Raw genomic sequence first — 22,311 nt, forward strand, 5'->3', positions numbered from 1 at the left:
GCGATGGGACGCAGAATACATGTAAGTAATATGCGTCCCCTCGCCACACTTCGGGCTCAGTGGCTCGCTGCGCTTGCCACATTATCTAAAATCAACTCCGTGCCAACGTGGATAGTGGGGGTATGAACAGGTCGGAGGACGCGTACCGCCGCTGCTTGATATGCTTCGTGGTGGCGTTGACAATGGGGGGGCATTTCACATTGTAAGCACCCATCAGGGTGCTTGTACAATTAAAAAATGCATCACATCGCATGCCGCTATATGGCATGCAATGCCCTACGATGCACATCGTGGGCGCCGTGATAATACACAAGTACCAAACTACATACATGATGTATTTGCAATCAATCTGGCACGCAAGAACCTCCAATAAACGAGATTCAGACGTGTATTCCCAGGTCTCCATTCTGGGGTGTACAAAAGATTTGGACATTTCTCCAACTTCTGGAGCTTTATTTAGAACCCATGCTGCAAAGGTCACTTGAGTATCTTGACCGATTTCAAGGAAAAATCCCTTGGTTATGGCAGATGTTTTGACTTATTAACATTACAGCCTCATTTTTTTTTTGGGGGGGGGGGGGAATGTTTAATTAGATCCATGTCAAAGCACCATAGATTACAAACCAATTCATACATACGTATACATACACACGAAGGAGATTAAGGGCGAGATGTACTAAGCCTTGAAAAGTGCTAAAATGGAGAGTGATAAACCACCAACCAATCAGCTCCTACCTGTCATTTTTCAAACATAGCCTGTGACATAGCAGGTAGGAGCTGATTGGCTGTTGGTTCATCACTCCATTTTATCACTTTTCAAGCATAGTACATCTGGCCCTAAGGGCATTACTCTAGTTCACTCTTATACCCCTTTTACACCAAAACGCCGGGTCGCCCCGGCTTTTTTAGACCCAGGTTCAAGCCGGGTGCGACCCGGCGTTTAGTGCCATTTACACCGGGCGGACAGCCCGACCCGCACCCGCCCCCCCCTCCGGAGCTTGGAGATGACAGCGCGATGTCATCTCCAAGCGCCAATCACCGCCGCGTGCCGCCGCCGGACCGGAACGCTGCTGGGGGCAGCCCAGCACTAAGGTAAGCTGCTAGGCTGCCCCCAGTCCCCGCGCACACTCCCCCCGCCGTCGCACAGGAGGTGAATGGATGCCGCACACAGGCATCCGTTCACCTCCCTCCCCCGCCGCCGCTGCTGCTGCTGTCTGCAGGGTATAGCAGACAGCAGCGCCGGCTGTCAGTGACTGTCAGGCTGACAACCCGTCCAACCTGCGGACGCTGTGGTCCGCAGGTTGGACGTTCCCCATTCATGTAAATGGGAGCCGGGTCATCCGACCCGGCGTTCCCATTTACACCGCCCTCTACCCAGGTCCTAGCCGTGTTCTACCCAGGTCAGGACCTGGGTAGAAGTCCCGTGTAAAGGGACACGGCGTTAGGGATTTACACCGCCGAAGATCCGGGTCTGACCCGCCGCTGACCCGGATTTTTCGGCGGTGTAAAAGGGGTATAAGAGGCAAATTCCTTCTCAGATGGACAAAACGATGTGCAGTGCAGGGGGGCAGATGTAACAGGTGCAGAGAGAATTATATTTGGGTGAGTTATTTTGTTTCTGTGCAGGGAAAATACTGACTGCTTTATTTTTACACTGCAATATAGATCTCACTTTGAAGAAAAACCCCACCCAAATCTAACTCTCTCTGCACATGTTACATCTGCCCCACCTGCAGTGCACATGGTTTTGTCTAGCTAAGAAGGAATTTGTCTCTAAGAGTGAACTAGAATAAGGCCCTAAGTGAGGGGGAACTGATGGTAGGGGGGGAACTAGTTCCACCTCCAGCGCAACCCTGCACAGTAATTTTTTGGCACAGCGTATGTTTTCAAGCGGTCACAAGGTACTATTGCTGTGGGCATTACATGTAAGCGGCTATACTACTGTGGGCATTGTGTATAAGCAATGCTACAGTGTTCTATAGGGGGGGTGTTTGACAAAAAACCCTGGCACTGCCCAATGTATCGCCTACTGGAAGAGGGGGGTGAGTTCCTCCACATCTCCATGACTGCCCATTCTACACAATCGGCAGCATTTGATGTACATATAAGGAGAAAAAGTTGTTCCTAAAATAATTTAGTGACCTGCATTCATTAATCAAAACCTCCTGCTGAGGCATGACCAAGGGGAAAAGTGAACATAGAAAAACATATCAAAATAGCAAATACACATAATATATAAAGGATAGTTCACATGTTCAACCCAAACCTTAGAACTCTGAGCTATAGGGACATCTGTGGTTTCCTGCAGCCTTGCCCCACTAACCATTACACTGCCATAAGCTCACTATGGCTGTGACTACTCCCATGTTCTCATTGGCTAATGAGGACTAGATGAATACTAGATGTAGTAGTGATGTAAAGGCAACTCAAAAGTAAAAGGGTTACTCTGGACAACCTGGTAACATTTGTATAGTCTTACAACGTTCCTCATAGTTTGGGGCACATTTAACTAAAGGCCATACAGTAGTTCAAGTTGGGCACATTTCACCCCAAAAATCGCGTGAAACGTGTCAAATTACATGTGTTTTATCTCAGATTACTATCGGATGTGCTGTCCCAATCACATTGGATCGGAGTCCTAGATTGCAATTATTTGGTGGATCCCGCAGCCTTGGCTGGGATCACATATGATACATCGAACGCAAAAGGACACACATGGCGTATCTTAAGCGATTTTGCGTCCCAAGGGAAAGTTGCGTGCCACTTCCACCTCTGAAAGGTCGCAATAGCATATGGGGGCCTTCAAAGTGTTATTCTTGTTCACTCTCGTTACGAATGTCCAATGGTGCTCCAGCTAATCAGCCCCTAAATGTCATTTGTTTAGGAGCAGATTGATGCAGAGAAATGCAAGGGTGATAAAGGGGCAGATTAAGCCTTAACAAGAGATAAATGCAAGGGTGATAGAGATAAACTCCCAGCCAATCACCTGCTAACTGCCATGTTAAAGGCTGTGTTTGAAAAAAAGTCAGTAAGGAGCTGATTGGCTGGACATTTATCTCTCCTTATCACCCTTGCATTTATCTTGTTAAGGCTTAATACATCTGCCCCAATATTGGTACGAGCGATAAGACGGACTTGCTGTAAAGGCCCCCATACATTAGCCGATTTTGGTCAGATTTCGGCCAGATAGTCGGATCTGGCCGAAATCGGACCAAAATCGGCTAGTTTTGATGTCCCCTCAGATCCGATGCGCGGTCCCGTGCACATCGGATCTGCGTCGGGTGGTCGGACCTGCTGCACGTCCGACCACCCGACTTGGGACCTAGTGGGGTGGCGCGGCGGTGGAGGGAGCAGGGGGGGCTGGGGGGGCTGCGGGGGACACAGGCGGCATAGAGCCGGACGGGGGGAGCCGGGAGCGGTCAGTACTGAACAAAAAAAAAAAGCCCATACAATGAATGGGCGGCCTGTGATTGGCTGAGTGCTCTCTCAGCCAATTGCTGACTGGCTGAGAGAGCGCTCAGCCAATCACAGGCCGCCCATTCATTGTATGGGCTTTTTTTTTTTTATTCAGTACTGACAGCTCCCGGCTCCCCCCGCCCGGCTCTATGCCGCCTGTGTCCCCCGCAGCGTCCCCAGCCCTCCCTGCTCCCACCAGCAGCCCTGCTCTGTAGAACAACCCCCCCCTGCTCCCCGGGTTTTTTTACATGTGATAAATCGAGACAATTTATCACATGTAAAAAATGGCACATCAAGTGCCAATCTAATCAAGCTCAGGGGGAAGTCGGGGGCCTTTACATCTGCCCTAAACTTTTAATAAGAATACTAAAAGTTCTCATATATACTTATTTAACTCCGATAATGGTCTGTAAACGTTACTAGTGCATTGCGAATACAATGCTATTTTTAATACAACCCCTGTATGTTAAATAAAGAATAAAAAAAGTCTCCATGTTTATGTTCAGTGATGCAGGTCATTAGTTTAATAAATCATTAGGAGCACTTATATTCTTAAGAATAAATACATAATAATAATGCAAGTATGCTGCAGCAATAAAGCCTAAAATATGTAATTGACCCTGAAAACCGGTCAATTCTTGGCCATGTGTCATGAAGAAGTTGGGCTGTGCACATCACTGTGCATTGCAGTAACCAAATATGGCTAAATTACATGCGCCGCTGTAGGAGAGGGGGAATTAGCAATGTTTTTGTTCTCAAAGTGCCCTCGCTTGACTGTTCTAGAAGGCATTTTCAGCCCTCACAGAACACAGACTCTACCTAGCTATAAGCTTGTCCCCTCCATCCCACACCATAGATAATTTTTTTTTAAAAGAGGTGGCGGACGAAGGTTCAGTGTTAAGAATTACATGTGGTCATTCAGAGCCAGGTAAATGAAAGTTGTCAATTTGATGATGTCATTGTCAGGACAACAGGAAGCCGCTAATGCATCTACAAAACAGATGATAGTTATAAAAGTACAGAAGTAACATGGACATTTTGTCGTCTGCATGTCAACATGAAAATGCTGACATATAAAATGTAGTGTTCAGCTTATCGACGCTGACCATGTAGACAGTGAGCATGTTGTCTGATGAAATGATGACATGCTTACATGGTCGACAATCAGTAGTGTTGTAAAGGTAACTATTCAGTAGGCTAATTTTTCTGTTTTGGTTGCAGATTTTTTATATAAACAGGAACCTGCAACTAAAGCCTTCGCTATCCTTAACCGCAATGTTGACAACTTCCAAAATGTCAGCATTTTGCCTCTTTATATTTATGATGTCGACATTATGAACAATTCAACAAGTTGCAGATGTCAACATTTCAACACTATACTAAAGGTGTAAAAAGTTTATTCAATAAAAGTTCCAAAGCAAAACATGTGTTGGGTCACGTACCAATGGAAGCGGTTCACACAACCATAGTGAGAACAGCATAAGTCTCTGTGTATCCCACACAGGTCGAAGGAGCGGTTACACGCTCTCACACAAAAGGAGGACGCTATGCGTTTCGTCATTTAAAACTTCATCAGAGGGCTGGCCTAGCATCGGTCTGTTACCTGAATATATCCCACTACGGCACAGCTGTGCAATCCCTCAGCCGGCAAGGTATTTGCAATATTTTTACAAAGCACACAGACCATGTTATTTCTCCCCTTTAGAGTTAAAGATAAATGTGCCGTGCAGGATCATAAATAATGTGATGTAACACAGGGAGGGATTGGCACAGCTGTGCCTTAATGAATCGTAGTGGGATATATTGAAGTAACAGAACGACGATAGGCCAGCCCTCTGACGAAGACTCCATGACGAAACGCGTAGGGACATGGCCAAGCGTCATCCATTTGTGAGAGCGAGACATTTATGCTATCCCTAAGGTTGCGTGAACCGTTTCCATTGGTACGTGATCCAACACATGTTTTGCTTTCTTTTATTGAATAAACTTTTTACACCTTTGATAAACACACACACACACACACACACACACACACATATACATATGTATATATACACACACTGACAAAATAACTCCTGCACCTTTATTAACCTATTGAGTGCCAACATCTGTGATCTGTGCAAAATATCCGCTAAAAATGTCAGCGTCGCTCACATTTGTTATATAAATTCAAATAAAATGTGTGTGAAAAAAAAAAAAAAAAAAAAAAAAGATTATATTTCCTATGTAAAAAGGTAAATACTAGAGGTCATTATGATAAAAAGGTTTGGTGGGTAATATTCACACCTATTTTGACAAATTCACTCGGCACTCAAAGGGTTAACCTCTGTAATACAGGCATGTAAAATAAGCGCATTTGGAAGACTTAAGAACAAACATATTGTAGGCTTGGCAACATACACTGCAGTAATCCGAAAAGAATTTCCAATTTACCGGTCACTGCCTGCAGAGAGCTGCTTACAGCAAAACATTTTTGATTGTAAGCTCTCGCGAGCAACACATTATTTCAGTAAATTGCATGCAATGGCCGGGAAAAGAACAGAACAAAAAAAAAATAAAAAATAAAAAGACTCAAAACAGACCCCATATCCCATAGTGTCAGGGTCAATAAAGAAATGAAAGTCAAAAGGAAAATAACCGTAGAAGCCCTTGATCACAGACTAACTCATTCTAATTTCAAGAGAACATGTCATGGCGGAAGAAAATGTTAAGGGTATATGAAAACGGTTTGCTTTCCCTTTATGCTTGTCCTATTTAAGGAAATGAGAAGAATTATGTTCACGGGAGTCTACCTCTGCCGCATTCCAGCCAGCATCCCCTGAACTGGGCTGTCAGTCACATCCCCTATGGCTACAGCAAGGAACCCCTGGAACTGGATAGTGGTCATCACATCAGTGAACGCTGAACTAGTGCACTCACAAATTCCTGGTCGCTGGTGCACAATGCACTGTGCACAAGCAACCATAGATTTCTAGTCAAAATGAGGTAGAGACAGAATGAGACAGAATTCATTGCAATTTTCTGCCAAAATTGGTGGTCAGAGATGAAAAATCTACACTGAGCAATATATTGCTGAGAGATATTAAGCCAAAATTGCTCAGCGACCATATTGCACCGCTGAACATGTTTTGAAAAACCATCAGTTGCATTCCTATGGTAAAGCACAAAGGAATATGCTGCGCTATATAAGAAACGGTACTTGTTTCCTAGCACGGCTACAATCGCGTATCTTAAAGTTAAGGTACGCGATGGACCCGATTTCCTTTGAAATCAGGTCCATTTTGCCAAAAAAGGCAAAATCGGGGGCATCGCGTCGGTCGCGTGCATTAACATGGCCCCCGACGCGATTTTGCCATAGGCTTCAATGTTAAAATATTTTTAACATTAAAATCAGGAGCATCGCGTCGGTCTTGTGCCATTATAATGGCACAAGATGAGATGGACTTGATTAAGTCCATTTTACATAGGAAACAATGTGAAATGGGCCAATATGACCCATTTCACATTGTATATGGCCCCGTCATGGTTAAAAAGTTAAGCGAGTCACCGAGCCCAAAGCATGGCGAGCGCAGCGAGCCCTGCGAGGGGACGCGTATACCTGTGAAGTTATACGCGTCCGCTCGCCACGCTTCGGGCTCGGTGGCTCGCCACACTTTATATTCTCAACTTCACACCGACGTGGATAGTAGGGGTATCAAAAGGTCGGAGGACACGCACCGCTGCGCTTCGGGTTGGCGTCAATCGTGGGGTGCCGTTGAGGGGGTAAAATTGGGGGTCTGGGGAATACTTTACATTGAATCGAATGTAAAATAGGGTCCCAGGGGCCCTATTCACATTTGATTCAATGTAAAAATCGGGTCGGTCGCATCGCATGCGATTTGGTCACATGCGATGCGACCGACGCGATTTTTCCGACACGATCACCCCGATACAAATCGGTGTGTCCGTGATAGGAAACAAGTACCTAAGAAACTGTTCATAAATAGTAAATAAATAATACAAACGCTAAAAGCTTTTAAAGACATTGCAATAAAAAAAATAATAATAATAATAACAACAATAATCTAATGACATTACAAGAACACAAGCCAGAAAAAAAAAATAGAAACCTGTTTAATGTATTATACAATTTTTTAAATAGAAGTACAAAGGAAATAGACTACATATATATTTAGCAGAGAAAAAATAATTGGTTTGTACAAATTAAACCTGAAGCGTTACAAACCTTTTATATCTGAAGTGCTACGTATCGAATGAATGCTCTGTTAAACAAAGGCCCATTTGTTACTTTTTGCCGGATATGAAAGGACATGTCTACTTTATATTGAAGTGCTGTATGTAACATTTTAGCTTTCTAAATGCTGCTGTATTAGAATAAGGGTTTTTTTTTTTTTTAAAGCCTGGATAGGAACTGCTAGAAGGTTCCGTGTCCCGTGGAGGTCTGAAAGAAAGGCCGGTGCAGTACAATGTGTTGGAAGAGGTAAATTTAATGGAGCAATACAAAGAAAGAAGTACAATAAACACTGTTGATAACAGTGAGTGAACAAAATGTAAAGAATATAAACTGTCTGATGTGAATAAGGCAAGTCTTCAAATAAACAGTACAGTAAGCTCTAATGACTGGTGAGGTGATCGCTTACATAAGGACGTGTCACAGGAGTGGTGTCACTTCCTGTATACAGTATTTGCATTAGTCTGTCACTGTTACGGTGTAAATTCCCACTGGGGGCTCACCTCAACGCTTTCCTCCACTTCTATCCCGCCGTCATTATCGTCATCCATTTGTTTATGAATTGTTCTGATAGCTTCCAAACTGGAGTGGTCCTCTTCTGTAAGACACGGCGGGCTCAGGGACATTAAAGGATCTGTGGCGACAGATGTGAACAATTGTTACAAAACAATGTCTTAATAGTGTCACTTCTACTGCGCAACAGGACAAAAGGTTTGATCTAATAAACAGACCTCATGTAATTTAATCTTCACAGCAAATAAAAGTATCTGATAACTTTAAATATACATATAGTCATTGAAGTCTAATGAAAAACCTGAAAGAGCAAAAGGTGGATGGAAAGCTGAAACTTTGCTCTAGAGCAGGGCCGGCCAAACCGGTCCTTGAGGTCTACCAAGAGTCCATTGCTTCCAGAGCACCTGGCTGTTGCACAGGTGCAGTCATTACTAACTCGCATTTAAAAACCATGTGCTGCATTTATTCCTACCAGACACATTCTACAAATCCACAGGTGTTCTACAGAACATGGATGTTGGTAGATCTCAAGGACCCGTTTGGCCACCCCCTTGCAAGGGTTTAGGAAAACCATTTAGATTAGAAGAAAACGGAAGAATAAATAAAAACCAAAAGTAGTTATTTTAAAAGTTAATTCTGCAGCAAAGAAAACCAGGCTTGCTCGGAGCAATGAAGCATAGTAGTGGACTACTGAAGACTAGAAGAAGAGCTTATGGACTAGCAAGCGAAAACATGGTACATGGACTTGTTAAACGGTATATTGCCAGGTTTTTTTCCCATTTCTAAACGTTTAAGGCTGCCGTGAGAAAGCGCCAGAGTTGATTTACCGGTTAATGATAACCAGTATTTCCAAACGTTTAAAAAGCAGAGTCCTACACGTTTCAGAGCCATTTTCTATGCAGTGGGAATGGCTCTGTTCTACCAGTTAGAAAAAAAAAAGGCATGCGCAAAACATGCATGCGTATAACAATTACATTGGTATTGGGGTTTTGTGTGTAAATCAGTTTTCCAATACAACTGGGACCAGATAAATGATTTGTTCCATTAAATCTGCTCAGCAGTAATGCTCCAGGATTCGGCATGGGACACTACACCTCAGATCTCCGCCACATTGTCCAGCCACTTAGCGCACAGTGCTGGGTATACTTAGTACCAACACTGCGGTTTGACCAAGCGTACTTTTTATAAACGTTCCTCCGAGCTCTACACTTATTGTTAAATAAAAGGTCTTCTATCTGGTCTGAAGTATATCAGAGTTTGGGGGGGGGGGGGGACAGTGATGGATTTGTTCCATTTCAGTCTATGTATGCATTATTACTAACACCACTGTCTATAAGTGCAAGGAGAGTAGACCGTACGTGTTGTCAGGACCTAGTGTCACCAGTCTGGAGAAAGTGCCAAGAACACCTTCATCCTGTTCCAATGTCTTCTAGTAACTAGATCCAGAAATCTGCTGAAATGAGGATCTATTGTATTTTACCGTTGAAACTGGATCAAACAATAGCGCTGCTAAGGTCAGTTTACATTGGCATGGTAATTGTAGGCACAAGATGCCATGAATATAATAAAACATTTTTTTTTATTTCATTGTGTGCAGTTATACTGCAGCGACAGGACAGAGATCGCCAACTGCGGCAGCTGACCAGTCACCCCCAGGTAAATGTCACAAGGGGAGAAAACATAGAATTAATGTCTGTACTGTATAAATAAAAGGGCTTTCTGTGTACGTACTTCTGAACATCTTAAGGCAGATTTCATCTGAACTTCTAAGAAACTGTAAGCTGTGATATTCCTGGTACCTTCAGCTGGCAATTGTCCTTTTAAGGACATTTTATTAGAGCACATATCTAATGACTTCTAGCGTGGCATTTGTCTAAATCCCTTGATTACCTGATAAGCAGGCCGCTGTGAGCAGAGTGCCCCGAACTCGTCCTCTGCTCACTACTACATAAAAATGGTGCCAGAGGGAAAGCAATTACCACTGTCAAAGAGGTGCTGCAGCAGCACCCAGCAGTAAGCAGTCCCAGATGCCAGTGCCGAAACCCTAGGGTGGTTACTGAGTGTCAGAAGGAAACCCAATAATATTTAAAGTGATTAATTAAAATGTAGGCCTCAGCCCCACTGAGATGATGTGGCAGGACCACAGCACAGAACTGCAGCAGTGTTTTGAGGAGGAGGGGGAGATACAGTTCCTTTCACACGATCAATGCTGCAAGGTGCTAAATTACAGGGAATGGCCTATTCACCTGGACTCCTTTATTGTATAGAAAACCACAGGCTACAATTATTTATGGGTTATTCGTCACGAGACTAGAGGCAACTATCACAATTTATTTTCTTATCTTTGGATTAGGTCATTATGTATTGCTGCAGTGTGTTACAGTACTAATGTGAGAACAGGGGCTCACTTTACTGCATTTAAGAAGCCCCATAACAGCTATTGGTTTAAAATGTGTATACTATATACCCCTTCTGTGCCACTCCCCTTTTGAATGTAAGCTCGCACAAGCAGGGCCCTCTCTCCTCATGTGCATCAGTGTCCAGTCCTATGATGCAACGGTCTTTATTTACCATGTACTTGTCCTATATATTGCTTTGTCATTTGGTATTTAATAGTTTTTTGCTCATTTCTTTATTATTGTTAGGCTCTGCGGAACCCTTGTGGTGCCATATAAACATAATAATAATAAATACTACACACAATTCACGACTTCTTTCTCAACTACTGCACACCTCCCAGCTTAACTGCACACTTGAATTGATTCAGTCTCCAAAATATACAGCTAAAAAGCAGCCCATCTCCGCCTCTCCTACGGTAGCTTAACACCGCCTCACCAACAGGCATACTAAATTTCACACAGAACAATTGTAACCATTTTATTCACTTATACGGTTACATGTTTATTCATTCAAAATAATTCAAATTAAAATGGACTGTTCTGAACTATTTTTTTCCTCCCATTCTACATCTGTTTCACCAGAGTTTGTCATAAGATAGGTCATTTTATAAGATCGATGTACCACTGTTGGGTGTGCGGTCACTCACTAATATACACATGGGGCGGTATTCAATGAGGCTGATTCGCCAGGTTTTTATGGCGATTTTGTCCTTTAAGGCGAATTTATGACTAAAACGGTGAATCACCCTATTCAATGACCAGATGGCGAATACATTTCAAAGGTTTTTTTCGCCATGATTCACCGAGTAGCAATCGCTATCTTTTTATGGTGAAGTGGAAGGTGAACTTTTAAAATAAAGTGTTTTGTTTTTTACAATTGGTGTCTTAAAAATCTGGAATTTTATTCTGAGGAGGGGCATGCTATTTTTATTCATGTGCTGTAAGTATATATATATATATATATATATATATATATATATATATATATATATATATATATATATATATATATATATATATATATATATATATATATATATATATATATATATATATATATTTATTTATTTATTTATTTTTTACACAGACCAGCCAGCAGGGGGCCGGAGCCGAGCCGCTCATTAGATATTCATATATTCACTTCACCCGATCATTACATATGCATGATCGGGTGTAGTGAATATACCCGGTCCCCTGCTGGCAACCCCCAGCCTGTGCTGCCTGGCACCCGGGGAGCCCACCTCCCCCCCCACAAACGTTCTGGGGCAGGCAGGGAGACTTCCATCTCCCTGCCTGCCGCCGTCCTTTAGGCTCCCTGCGGCATCGCCGCAGGAGCTCAAATTCGCCGGTCAGGGGCAGCGAGCCCCTGACTCGTTGAATACCGGAGCCGGCGAGGCTCCGGAACGCAGCAAGCAGTGGCGAATGTGCAGCGAATCCTAAACAGGATTCGCTGCACATCGCCAGAATTCACATTGAATACTACCCATGGGCTGAGCATGACACAAACACAAAGGTGTGCTTTATCAGAGTGGGACCGCATACCCAAGAGTGTATGACATATCTATACATACACACTAGGTCAAGCAAAGTAAACAAATACATTTTCACTGGACAGTAGAGTGCATTTAACCCATTGGGGTATATTCAATACATTTTGCGAGCTGTGTCAGCATGCTTCTGAAGAAGGACCCCAATGGTCCGAAATGCATTAAGCAGGTGTTCCCGTGGCTGGTAGAATTGCTGCTTATCTACTGTTAGGACGGGATAACCCCTGGAGCTTCCACCCCAAGAGGAAAGGTGTCCGGAGCCTGGCTACTTCAGTGGAGGGATTCCTGGGTGTAACCTCCCATTTGTTGTCACCGGCTGGTGATTATATGCTGTTTTTTATCCTGCAAAATAAATTGTTCCCCCCCTTTTGAAAAAAGGTGTTGCACTATTTTCTATTTCCGTTTTAGAGCATTTGAATATCCTACAGTCCGTGGAGAATTTGGTGACCTTCCCTATGTGAAACAACCTTAGGATTGGCCCAAAATGTAAAAGAATTTATGCTACAAACTATTATGGACACTTACATATCAATAGTGTAAGTTATACCCTGGAAAGCGCCATATGCACTAGTATTTCCGTTCTTGTACTCTATATTTTGGGAAAGTTGGTGAACTTTTCTCTACCAGTGCTGGCTGCTTCCGGGCATCAGCGCAAAGAATTGCATATTTTCTGTCTTCAAGCTGTGTCAGCAAGCAGTGCTGACTGCTCCCTGTCACAGCTCGCACAGTCAGTATTCATCTGACCCCCCCTGCACACAGTTTCCACCTGGCTGGATTTTTACAGTGACGTGTGCGGCCGCCAGAACAGCGAGGTTCGTGGCTAAACACAGCGGGCTCCCTGCTTTAGCAGCGAACCTCGCTGTATGGGGGTATCCTCACCATCATCCAACAGCGAGCGTTTCCCCCAGAACACTGAACACGGTGAGCGGCCGGTTAAACCCCCTCGCCGGCCGCAATGAAACCTGTCCTTTGAGTGCCAAGTGAATTTGTCAAAATAGGTGTGAAATTTGAGTGCTAACAATGCTGTGAGAGGTCCTTAGAAAATATCCGTTACAAATGCTGGTGCCATTTTTAACTAGACTTCAATAAGCTGACTTGGCTGTATTTGTATTTAACTTATACTAAAAGAACAGTTGCCGTGAGCGATGCTGGCATTTTTTTAGCAGATATTTTGAGGATCACTCACAGCAACGATGGCACTAAAAGGGTTAATGTAGCTCATATACATTTGAAAAATAAAGGCTTGAAAAAAAACCACATAATACGTCAATAGCGAAGACCAAGTGCCAAGACTGATGTTCTAACTTGCATATAGCCCTTTAAGAACGTCGGATCATTTTTGCAAAGTCATCGCAACAAGTTTTCACTTTGTAAAAGATCACACACACACCTGCAACCGAGTGTACAGGTGTTTGATTTCCCATTCAGTTAGAAAAGTACATAAAGTGTCTACAAAGACTGACACATCACCTAATCTAAACACGACAGGCCCGAGGTAAAGCAAGAATTTAAGTTGGTTAGGAAAAAGTTTCAACAGAATTTGATACGCGAGGAGGCATGTGCGGGGAGAATCCTGGACTGTAACAGATACGGGACAAACTGGATCTAATAGTAGTAAGCTCAACAAACTATGGAACCAGTTTACATTTAATTAAGTGCTAGCAATAAAAAGGGAGACCAGCTCGGGGGGCAGTTACTCAGAGATATAGCCTCTTCCCAGCTTTCAAGAAAATAAATAGAATTACAAAAAATGTAAAGTCTTCCCTCCTGTTGTCAAAGCCCACTTCTCTTCACATTTCACTCACAGCTCTAATTTACTCCAACACTCAGTGACCATCTTTACTCATCTCCATCATTGGCCTCAAGCCTCTAGTTGTATGTTGATTGAGTCCTCACTACTTACATTTAAGCTGTAATGTGTATTGAACTGTGGTGCTCTTTATTTGTACTGTATTTTTGTTATTTATTCAATGTTATGTCAAGTTTTGTCTCCCTGTATTGTTCCTTTGTACGGCGCTGCGAAACACTTGTGGTGCCTTATAAATAAAATAATAATAATAATAATAATAATAATAATAATAATAATAATAATAATAAAATAATAATAATAATAATAATAATAAAGTAAAAACCACGATTTCTGGAGAAGATTTTGTCTTTAGCAGTTTCTTACTAAGTCCCTGTGTAAACTTATAGAATTACGTGGCATATTTACTCGCGATGGTGGATTGCGGAATCAATGGGTTTTCCCATCCTGTTAACCAATGTGGTTCTGATTCCTATTTCTCATAGACATTATGGGGGGAATTCAATCCCAGGTCACGACGTCCTGACAGTCGTGACGCTGGCCAGTTCTCAGCCCGCACGACTTATATTCGGCAGGCAAGATTCAATGTCCCGCCTACCGAACAATGAAAAGAGGGCGTGGCAGTGACAAATGGGCATGGATCGTCAAGATACGGCAGTGATCTCGACAATCCATGACCGTTTTTGGCAATACTGGCCTGACTGCTTTTAAAGCAGGAAAGACAGCATTGAATAGGCTACCACCACTATTTCCCCTGTCGGAAATAGCGGCAGTGGATTGAATACCTCCCTTACTCACAGCTCCTTAAGCTATAAAAGTAGTACACAATGTGTGGGTTAAACCCCACTGCTTGAATTGGCCCAACGGTGGTAGTTAGCTGCAGTGGTCCGTGAATAGGACGTTTTTTAAAAGTGGATGGGAATATAAAAAATAACGATTTAAAAGTTTTTGAAAAGTTATGCTGCACCGTCGAATACAAATTTCTGATAATTAAAGGATTAACTAGAAATGTAGTAGATCTTTCACCCCAGTGGTGAGTATTTTCACACTATGGGCAGGTTACATTCCGACATCGATATCAGCTATTAGCACTAAGTTCAAATAACCGTTTTCCAGAAAACATAGAATATAGGTCATCATAAGAAATAATGCAAATGTATGTGATTAACAGGAGATACTGTACTTGCTCCAGAAATAAACCACCTTTCCAAAATGGCATAAAACAGGATTCTATACAAAGGATTTCCCCAAACTACACCCCAATAGTTGAGGTTTTAAGAAGTTCCACACTTGAGTAAAGATATTTAAGTAACCTGTGCTCAAGGGTGAGACAGCATTAGAAAAAGGAGCCATCACTTTCAAACACGGGAGCTCCAAAATGATAATTTTTTTTATTTATTTTTTTTAGAACCTCCCCCACTTTCTAGGTCTACTAACATTTCCTTAGTACAAAGTGACATGATCTGGGAATCAACAGAAGGAAAATAGTCTATGGGTATCAGGTTTGTGGAAATAAAGTACTTTTCTGCTGTGAGGGATTTGATTAATGGCACCACCTAACCACAGCATGAGGAGTCAATCAACACTGCCAGATGTAGCAGCATCTAAAAGTAATCGAGGGGCCTTTTGTCCATCATTTGAACTCCTGCAGTGCTGTAATGCTGGACACTGCCTGGCTTTTACTTATTTTTTTCCCTCTCGGTCTCTATCCCTTTTCTTTTTACACGCTGCCACATTTTCTCTCTACCCCACTTTTTCCCCTCTTCCACGGTGTATCCAACACAGGTGGGAGTGGCCAGAGAGCACACCATTACATTCCAACCTACGGACATCATTTTTGTTATATAGATAAGAATGGGTCCCACTAATTTTTCACACTGAAGTGGCATTTATGACTAGCAGAGACATTTTTTTTTATCAAAATGTAAATAAATCAGCCAATTTACACCTGCACCAAGGACATATGGCAAAAGATAGATACAAATATATCCACATACATCTATTCTCTGTGGGCTCCATGTTGCATTATACAGAATGTGTGAGAGCCATGTTGCCAACGTCGGGCGTCTTTTTACACATCTTTTCCTATTATAATATGAATACTACACACATGAAAATTCTGCCGCTTGATAAAAAGATATGCGGCATGCCTATATTGTGTGTGCAACCATGGCTGTATCTGAAAAGGAAATGGAACGTAGCATTTTGTATGTCACATTTTAATACATTGAAGCGGTTTGTGCGTCCTATTCACTTCTCATTGTGAATAAGACTCTGTGCAATGGAAAAAGTTGTGCTATCAAGGCGAGGCTAGATTTAGGTGGTCCCATCTGTAGGAAGGCATATCTTATTTACTGCTCAAATGTTACCACCTAAAAATGCCACTCAAAAGCAAATAAAAGTTTTTCACTCCCCCCCCCCCCCAACAAGGTGGTTTTTCATACTTTACTAGCCAGGTGGGCATAGAGTGAGATCATAATAGTGTGCCGAGTGTATCGAGGTGCCGTGCCCGAAGCTGGGTGAGTGAAGAGAGCCATGCAAAGGGATGCGGTAAAACTTATACTTGTCCATGTCAAATTTTTTTATCCAAAAATTCACGTCAACCTTTTTCAGGCCGTTCTTTTCCATGTCAACCTATTGCTTTTGTCAATCTTTTGACCATGTTGACCTAATAAATGTCAACAATATGCCTGTCTATCAATAGTGAATGTCGACATTATGACTGTATCGTTAGTGAATGTCGACCGATTGACTGACTACCTAATTACTGTCAACCCCAAGAACCAATGGTTTTCTTTCTGCAGGAAATGTGGGTGTTATTTGCACGCACAAACTGTCATTCTGCTGAAATAAAGTATAAACAAATGTGAATGCGCTGATTTAGTGGGTGAGAGTCACATCTGTCTAGCGGTCCAGACAAGCGCACAGCTGCACCATTAACCAGAACAATTGGATGTGAAAGAATCCAGAGTTCCGTACCACGTTCAGCAGTTGCATCACATCACACATAATGAACACATTATCCTGGATAACAAAATATATAGTGCTCAGACACACTGTTAGAACTGCCAAAACAGTAAACCAATAAATGCAACAATGAATAGGAACATACTATGCAAATGGTTAGCATACAAATTAAGCAGTCTATAAATCCAGCAACAAAACAAAACTGCTTTGGATTACTCATCTCACTGCATTCGCTGAGAAGCGCTGTAGCCCATGGGCAATACTTAGGCATGTAACGGTTACATAAAGCCTGCACCGAGAACCAAACAAGCAATGCCACATAAGGTAACATACAGCTTTACAAAGACAGACAAAGGACTCACAAGAGAACTATGAATAGAAAACCGGAGGTCAACGTAGATGGTTATAGAACCAAGTGTACTACGACAATTCAACAACTCTCTCAAACGTGCAAGATTCAAAGCTTCAAATTATACTTGGAATATAAAATACCTTCATATATAGGTGTAGCATCATCTATAAAGTCTAATTAAAATGGGGGCACCCACTATATCAGTGGTCCTTAACCGCCATCCTCAAGGCACACCAATAGTCCAGGTTTTATGGCTATCTAGGCTTAAGGGGCCATACACACACAGATTTATCTGCAGATCTGTCTGGTTGGAACAAACACATGGTTATGGATAAGAGAAAATGACAGTTGACCATTTGTTTGGAAATGCTGGAAAACTGACAAACTGTCACTCATCCATATCCATGTTTTTGTTCCAACCAGCCAGATCTGAAGATAAATCTTACTAGTGTATGGGCACCTTTAGGCACTTAATCTGTACCTCAATCTGCTTGATTATACCATCTGTGAATAAGCAGGGATAGTCATATAACCTGGACTGTTGGTGTGCCCGGAGGACCACTGTACTACTGTATGATGTGTACCCAGCCTAAATGCAACAGGACCAGGCATTGGTAAGTTCATAGACACTGCATTGAGCAGCATGGCCCTTGCTAACTATATCCACCACTGGCCCAAGAACGGATCCTACAGTGGGTACACACTAGACGATGTGCCTAATATGTCTGACCCACCGGCTAGGACAGATTGCAGGCATGTCCAAATTGTAGCCCTCCAGCTGTTCTAAAACGACACATCCCAGCATGCCTTGTCTTAATTTCAGCATGCCCTAATAACGTGATCGCTAACCTTGACACTCCAGCTGTTGTTGAACTACACATCCCAGCATGCCCTGCATCAGTTTTAGCATGGCTAAATAGTACAACTAACAGGGCATGCTGGGATGTGTAGTTCAACAACACCTGGAGTGTCAAGGTTAGCCATCACTGCCCTAATAGCAAAACTGTGGCAGGGCATGCTGGGACTTGTACTTTCACAACAGCTGGAGGGCCATAGTTTGGACATGCTTGGCCTAGTGTGTAACCAGCTTAAAGGTCTACCTATTGGGATAACTTTTCGTTAAAATGTTACTAAATTTGCATCAACACTAATAAAACATGTAAACTAGTACAGGGCAAAGAATCACTACCGACCTCTAGACCTACATAAACAGGGGTGCTTTAAGAGAGGAGGCGGCCTGTGTGCAGCCTCCACCGTCCAGGCCACCGCCTCTCTGCCAGGAGCAGCACCAGCCCGCCGCCTAGCGCAGTCGAGTCTGAGCACTACAGCGCCCCACACTCTACTGTGCATACATGTACCACCAGAAAAATGGAGCAGCCGCCATTTTTCGGCAATTCTGGTATGTTGCTGCCTTCATCGTAGGATTCCGGTAATTTATTCAGGCGTGAAGAACTGGTTGGATATACATTTCAACTCACTGCCTCTATGGTGCCAGCCTGAAATATGCAGTAAGAAAGCAAATTTGGTGCCCAAAGCAGTATTTTAGATGGGTTTAGTTGCTTTGTACTTCTGGGTGTGCAAATGCAGCACAAGCGGGGTGGGGGGGTGGCGATGATTGAACTAATGAAATGGACACCCCCAAAACAACTGAAACCCCACCTTAATACATCTAAAGTACGGCATGGGGCAATTGAATAAAGTAGCAGCTGCAGGGTAGAATAAATGAATAGTCCACCTAGAGTTATAGTGTGTACACATGGTAAGATTTGGCTTCCGATGTTCCCGATATAGTGAACATCGGAAGCCATATCGCATGCAAATCGGATGCTTTTTTAGGGCTTGCAAGCCCGATGCGCGCTCCTGTGTGAGCGCATATCGGCAGCCAGATAGAGAGGGCAGGCAACACTATATAGTGCACATCTGCACTATATAGTCGAAATTGTGCCCTCTGGCATACCGTGAGATGCAAGTCCCGATGCGATCTGATCAGATAGTATCGGGACTCGCATCTCACGGCAGGATCTGCCGTGTGTACACACCTTTAGTCTGGGCCTCTGGGAATGTTCACATTCCATCAGTGTCAATACTATGAATATTAAGGAGGCCAATGTTGACACGCGGAATGTCGATATTACGAGTATCTATACATTTTCAGGCTCCTCTAGGTTTATAGAGTACCCCGATGATACTAGTAACAGTGTTGGTAACCACACTGCTTCACATACAGTAACATTATAAAGAAAAGCAGCTTTATAATGTCCCTGCATGGCATCTTAATCATAATAGCCAAGCACTGCAGGAGATACAGTTCAATGAATAGTGTGTGCGTTACAGATATTGCTACCATATGAATGTAACATAAGTAGGCTTTCTTCTATGAGAACCCACTTCAGGCAAAGTATAGGTCATTATAACAAATATCCTCTAAGGCTCGGTAATAAGAGTCATTAATCTGTATCAGAAATACACAGTTCACAATAGTATCCATCTCTCCTATGCTAATGGCAGAGCAGGTAATAACGGACTGTGTCACCGCGCATATTTAAACATCTATTTACTAACAAAGCCCAATGGTCTCCATGAGGAGCTTCTGGTGATTCAGAAATATGTTAATGTCATCGTAGATCTGAGTGATGCATCCATAGATGCGACATCCATAGCAATAATTGGTTGCGATGTTCAGAGTCACCCATTTGATTAAGCGTAAGCTTATTTAGGATGCCAGGAAATCTGCGTCAGAACGCACAGACCCTGAGCTCAGCAGTCCTAAAAAATGTGGCCGATATAACCCTCGATTTTGGAAAAACTACCCGGCGCCGCACCCAAATGGGTCTTGCACACACTCTGTCCAGCCACCATCAGCGTTGTACGTAAACCATCGATTGTGTGTCGAGTTGAATCAGGCCCCCTGTTTTCCCAGCATGTCAGAGGAGGATACAAGCCTTTCTCTTACAGAGCAGCACGTCGTCCTGACCAGGCACAGAACGCATGCACACACTACAGATTCCCCACAAATACACAGTGTGCTATAATGTAGCTGCGGAGGTTATTGGCTAGTGGCTGCACACTTCGTGGGCTATCCCCACTCCCCTACCCCCATTGAAATGTACAAAAAATTTTGATCTGTTTAGCTTAAAAATTGTGGCTTTGAGCGGGCGCATTAGCATACAGCCCGTCGGCTGAGGGTGCACTCCTATCTACCATCACCCAGTCCTGTGTATTGAGAGACTGCGTGTCACGAAAGAGCACGCCGCACTCCAGGGACTGAGGGGTCAACGCTGTTACTGATACGCTCAGTCAGCGTATAGTGATCACCGCTGTTACCGATACGGTGGTCAGCGTGTGAACACTACATTTAGAGCGGCTGTGAAAGTTTAAATTGTAGATTAACGCTGCGGAGACGATACCGGTCAGTTATTGCACCCAGTCCTGGTAATTAAGAGACGGCGTGTCACGATAGAACACGCCGCACTCCAGGGACTAAGGGGTTAAAACGCTGCTACCAACACATTTGGTTAGTGTGTGAATACTGTGTTTGGAACGGCTGCCAGTGTTCCCGTATAAGAACACCGGCCAGTTCATACTGTTAAATCATACGGCCGACATGCTATCTATCAGATACTATGATAAGCGCTATTTTTGAATTAATGCAATTAGCGCACCAGTACTATATCTAATCCGCCACCGGTGCTCCCTCAACACCAGCACTTGTCAACTGAATTATATATTGACGCTGCCCTTTATATTATATACCCTAATTGATATTTTGCTTGAAAGTGCGCCGAGTTTCCCCTATGATTGGGGTGATTATATTTTTTCTCAATTAAGATTTACACGTTCATTGCCTGCCACATATCTACATGTACAATAGAAAATATTTTTGCTAGACAGTGTACGGAATCTAAGTGAAAATTGGGAATTAGGAGTGTGGGACCCCACGTCGCAAGGATAACCTATATCCTTTAACGAAATTTTGTATGTCCTTCATGTTATGTGTCATTTTATTTCGCTATACTTTTAACCAAATTAAATAAAGGTTACATTTTAATAAATTTTCTATAGGTGCACCACACAGTGACATTTCTTTCCTGTCCTAAATAAAGTATGCAATCACCCATGTCCAGTGGTAGCACACCCTCGCCTGTCAGATAAATTTATATCGCAAAGCATTTATTGAGGGTTCATCTCTTTTGATTTATCATATTTTTCCTGTGCGATTACCATCCCTTTCTCCTAAGTATACAATAATTGGTTGCGATGTTCAGAGTCACCCATTTGATTAAGCGTAAGCTTATTTAGGATGCCAGGAAATCTGCGTCAGAACGCACAGACCCTGAGCTCAGCAGTCCTAAAAAATGTGGCTGACATCCCCTCGATTTTGGAAATACTGCCCGGCGCCGCACCCAAATGGGTCTTACACACACTCTGTCCAGCCACCATCAGCGCTGTACGTAAACCATTGATCGTGTGTCGAGCTGAATCAGGCCCCCTGTTTTCCCAGCATGTCAGAGAAGGATACAAGCCTTTCTCTTACAGAGCAGCACGTCGTCCTGACTGGGCACAGAACGCATGCACACACTACACATTCCCCACAAATACACAGTGTGCTATAATGTAGCTGCAGAAGGAATTGGCTAGTGGCTGGCACACAGGCAGAAATTGCAGGTCTCCTCTAATGAGATTATAACTAGTTATCAAAAGAGATCATTTAGAGCAGGGGTGTCCAAACTTTTTGCGACGAGGGCCAGATTTGGTGAAGTGTAAATGTGTGGGGGCCGACCATTCAGCCTGACATTTTTTGAATCATTAATCACATCAGCATGGTCCCCCACTCTGCCCCCATTCACTGCATGTCCCCCAGCCTGCCCCTCCTTCACTGTATGTCCCCCATCCACTGTATGTTCCCCACTCTGCACCCATTCACTCTGTCCCCCAGCCTGCCCCCCTTCCCTTAATGTCCATCCGTGCCTCCATTCATTGTATGACCCCAAGCCTGACCCTCCTTCACTGTATGACTCCCATTCACTATGTACCCCACT

At 43.2% G+C, this 22,311-nt stretch overlaps 1 protein-coding gene across 2 annotated transcripts in view; it reads right to left on the reverse strand.

Annotated features, from left to right (window-relative positions):
- The window catches only part of STIM2 (stromal interaction molecule 2), a 119,054-nt gene that overhangs the window by 63,189 nt on the left and 33,554 nt on the right, over positions 1-22,311 (reverse strand). For both annotated transcript variants that reach the window (XM_083159176.1, XM_083159258.1), the window contains exon 2: positions 8,191-8,321. In XM_083159176.1, the coding sequence (XP_083015302.1) occupies positions 8,191-8,321 (131 nt within the window). The remainder of the gene's footprint in view (positions 1-8,190; positions 8,322-22,311) is intronic.

This window comes from Crinia signifera, chromosome 1 (genome assembly GCF_055691185.1).
Source record: "Crinia signifera chromosome 1, ASM5569118v1, whole genome shotgun sequence".
Taxonomy (NCBI): domain Eukaryota; kingdom Metazoa; phylum Chordata; class Amphibia; order Anura; family Myobatrachidae; genus Crinia; species Crinia signifera.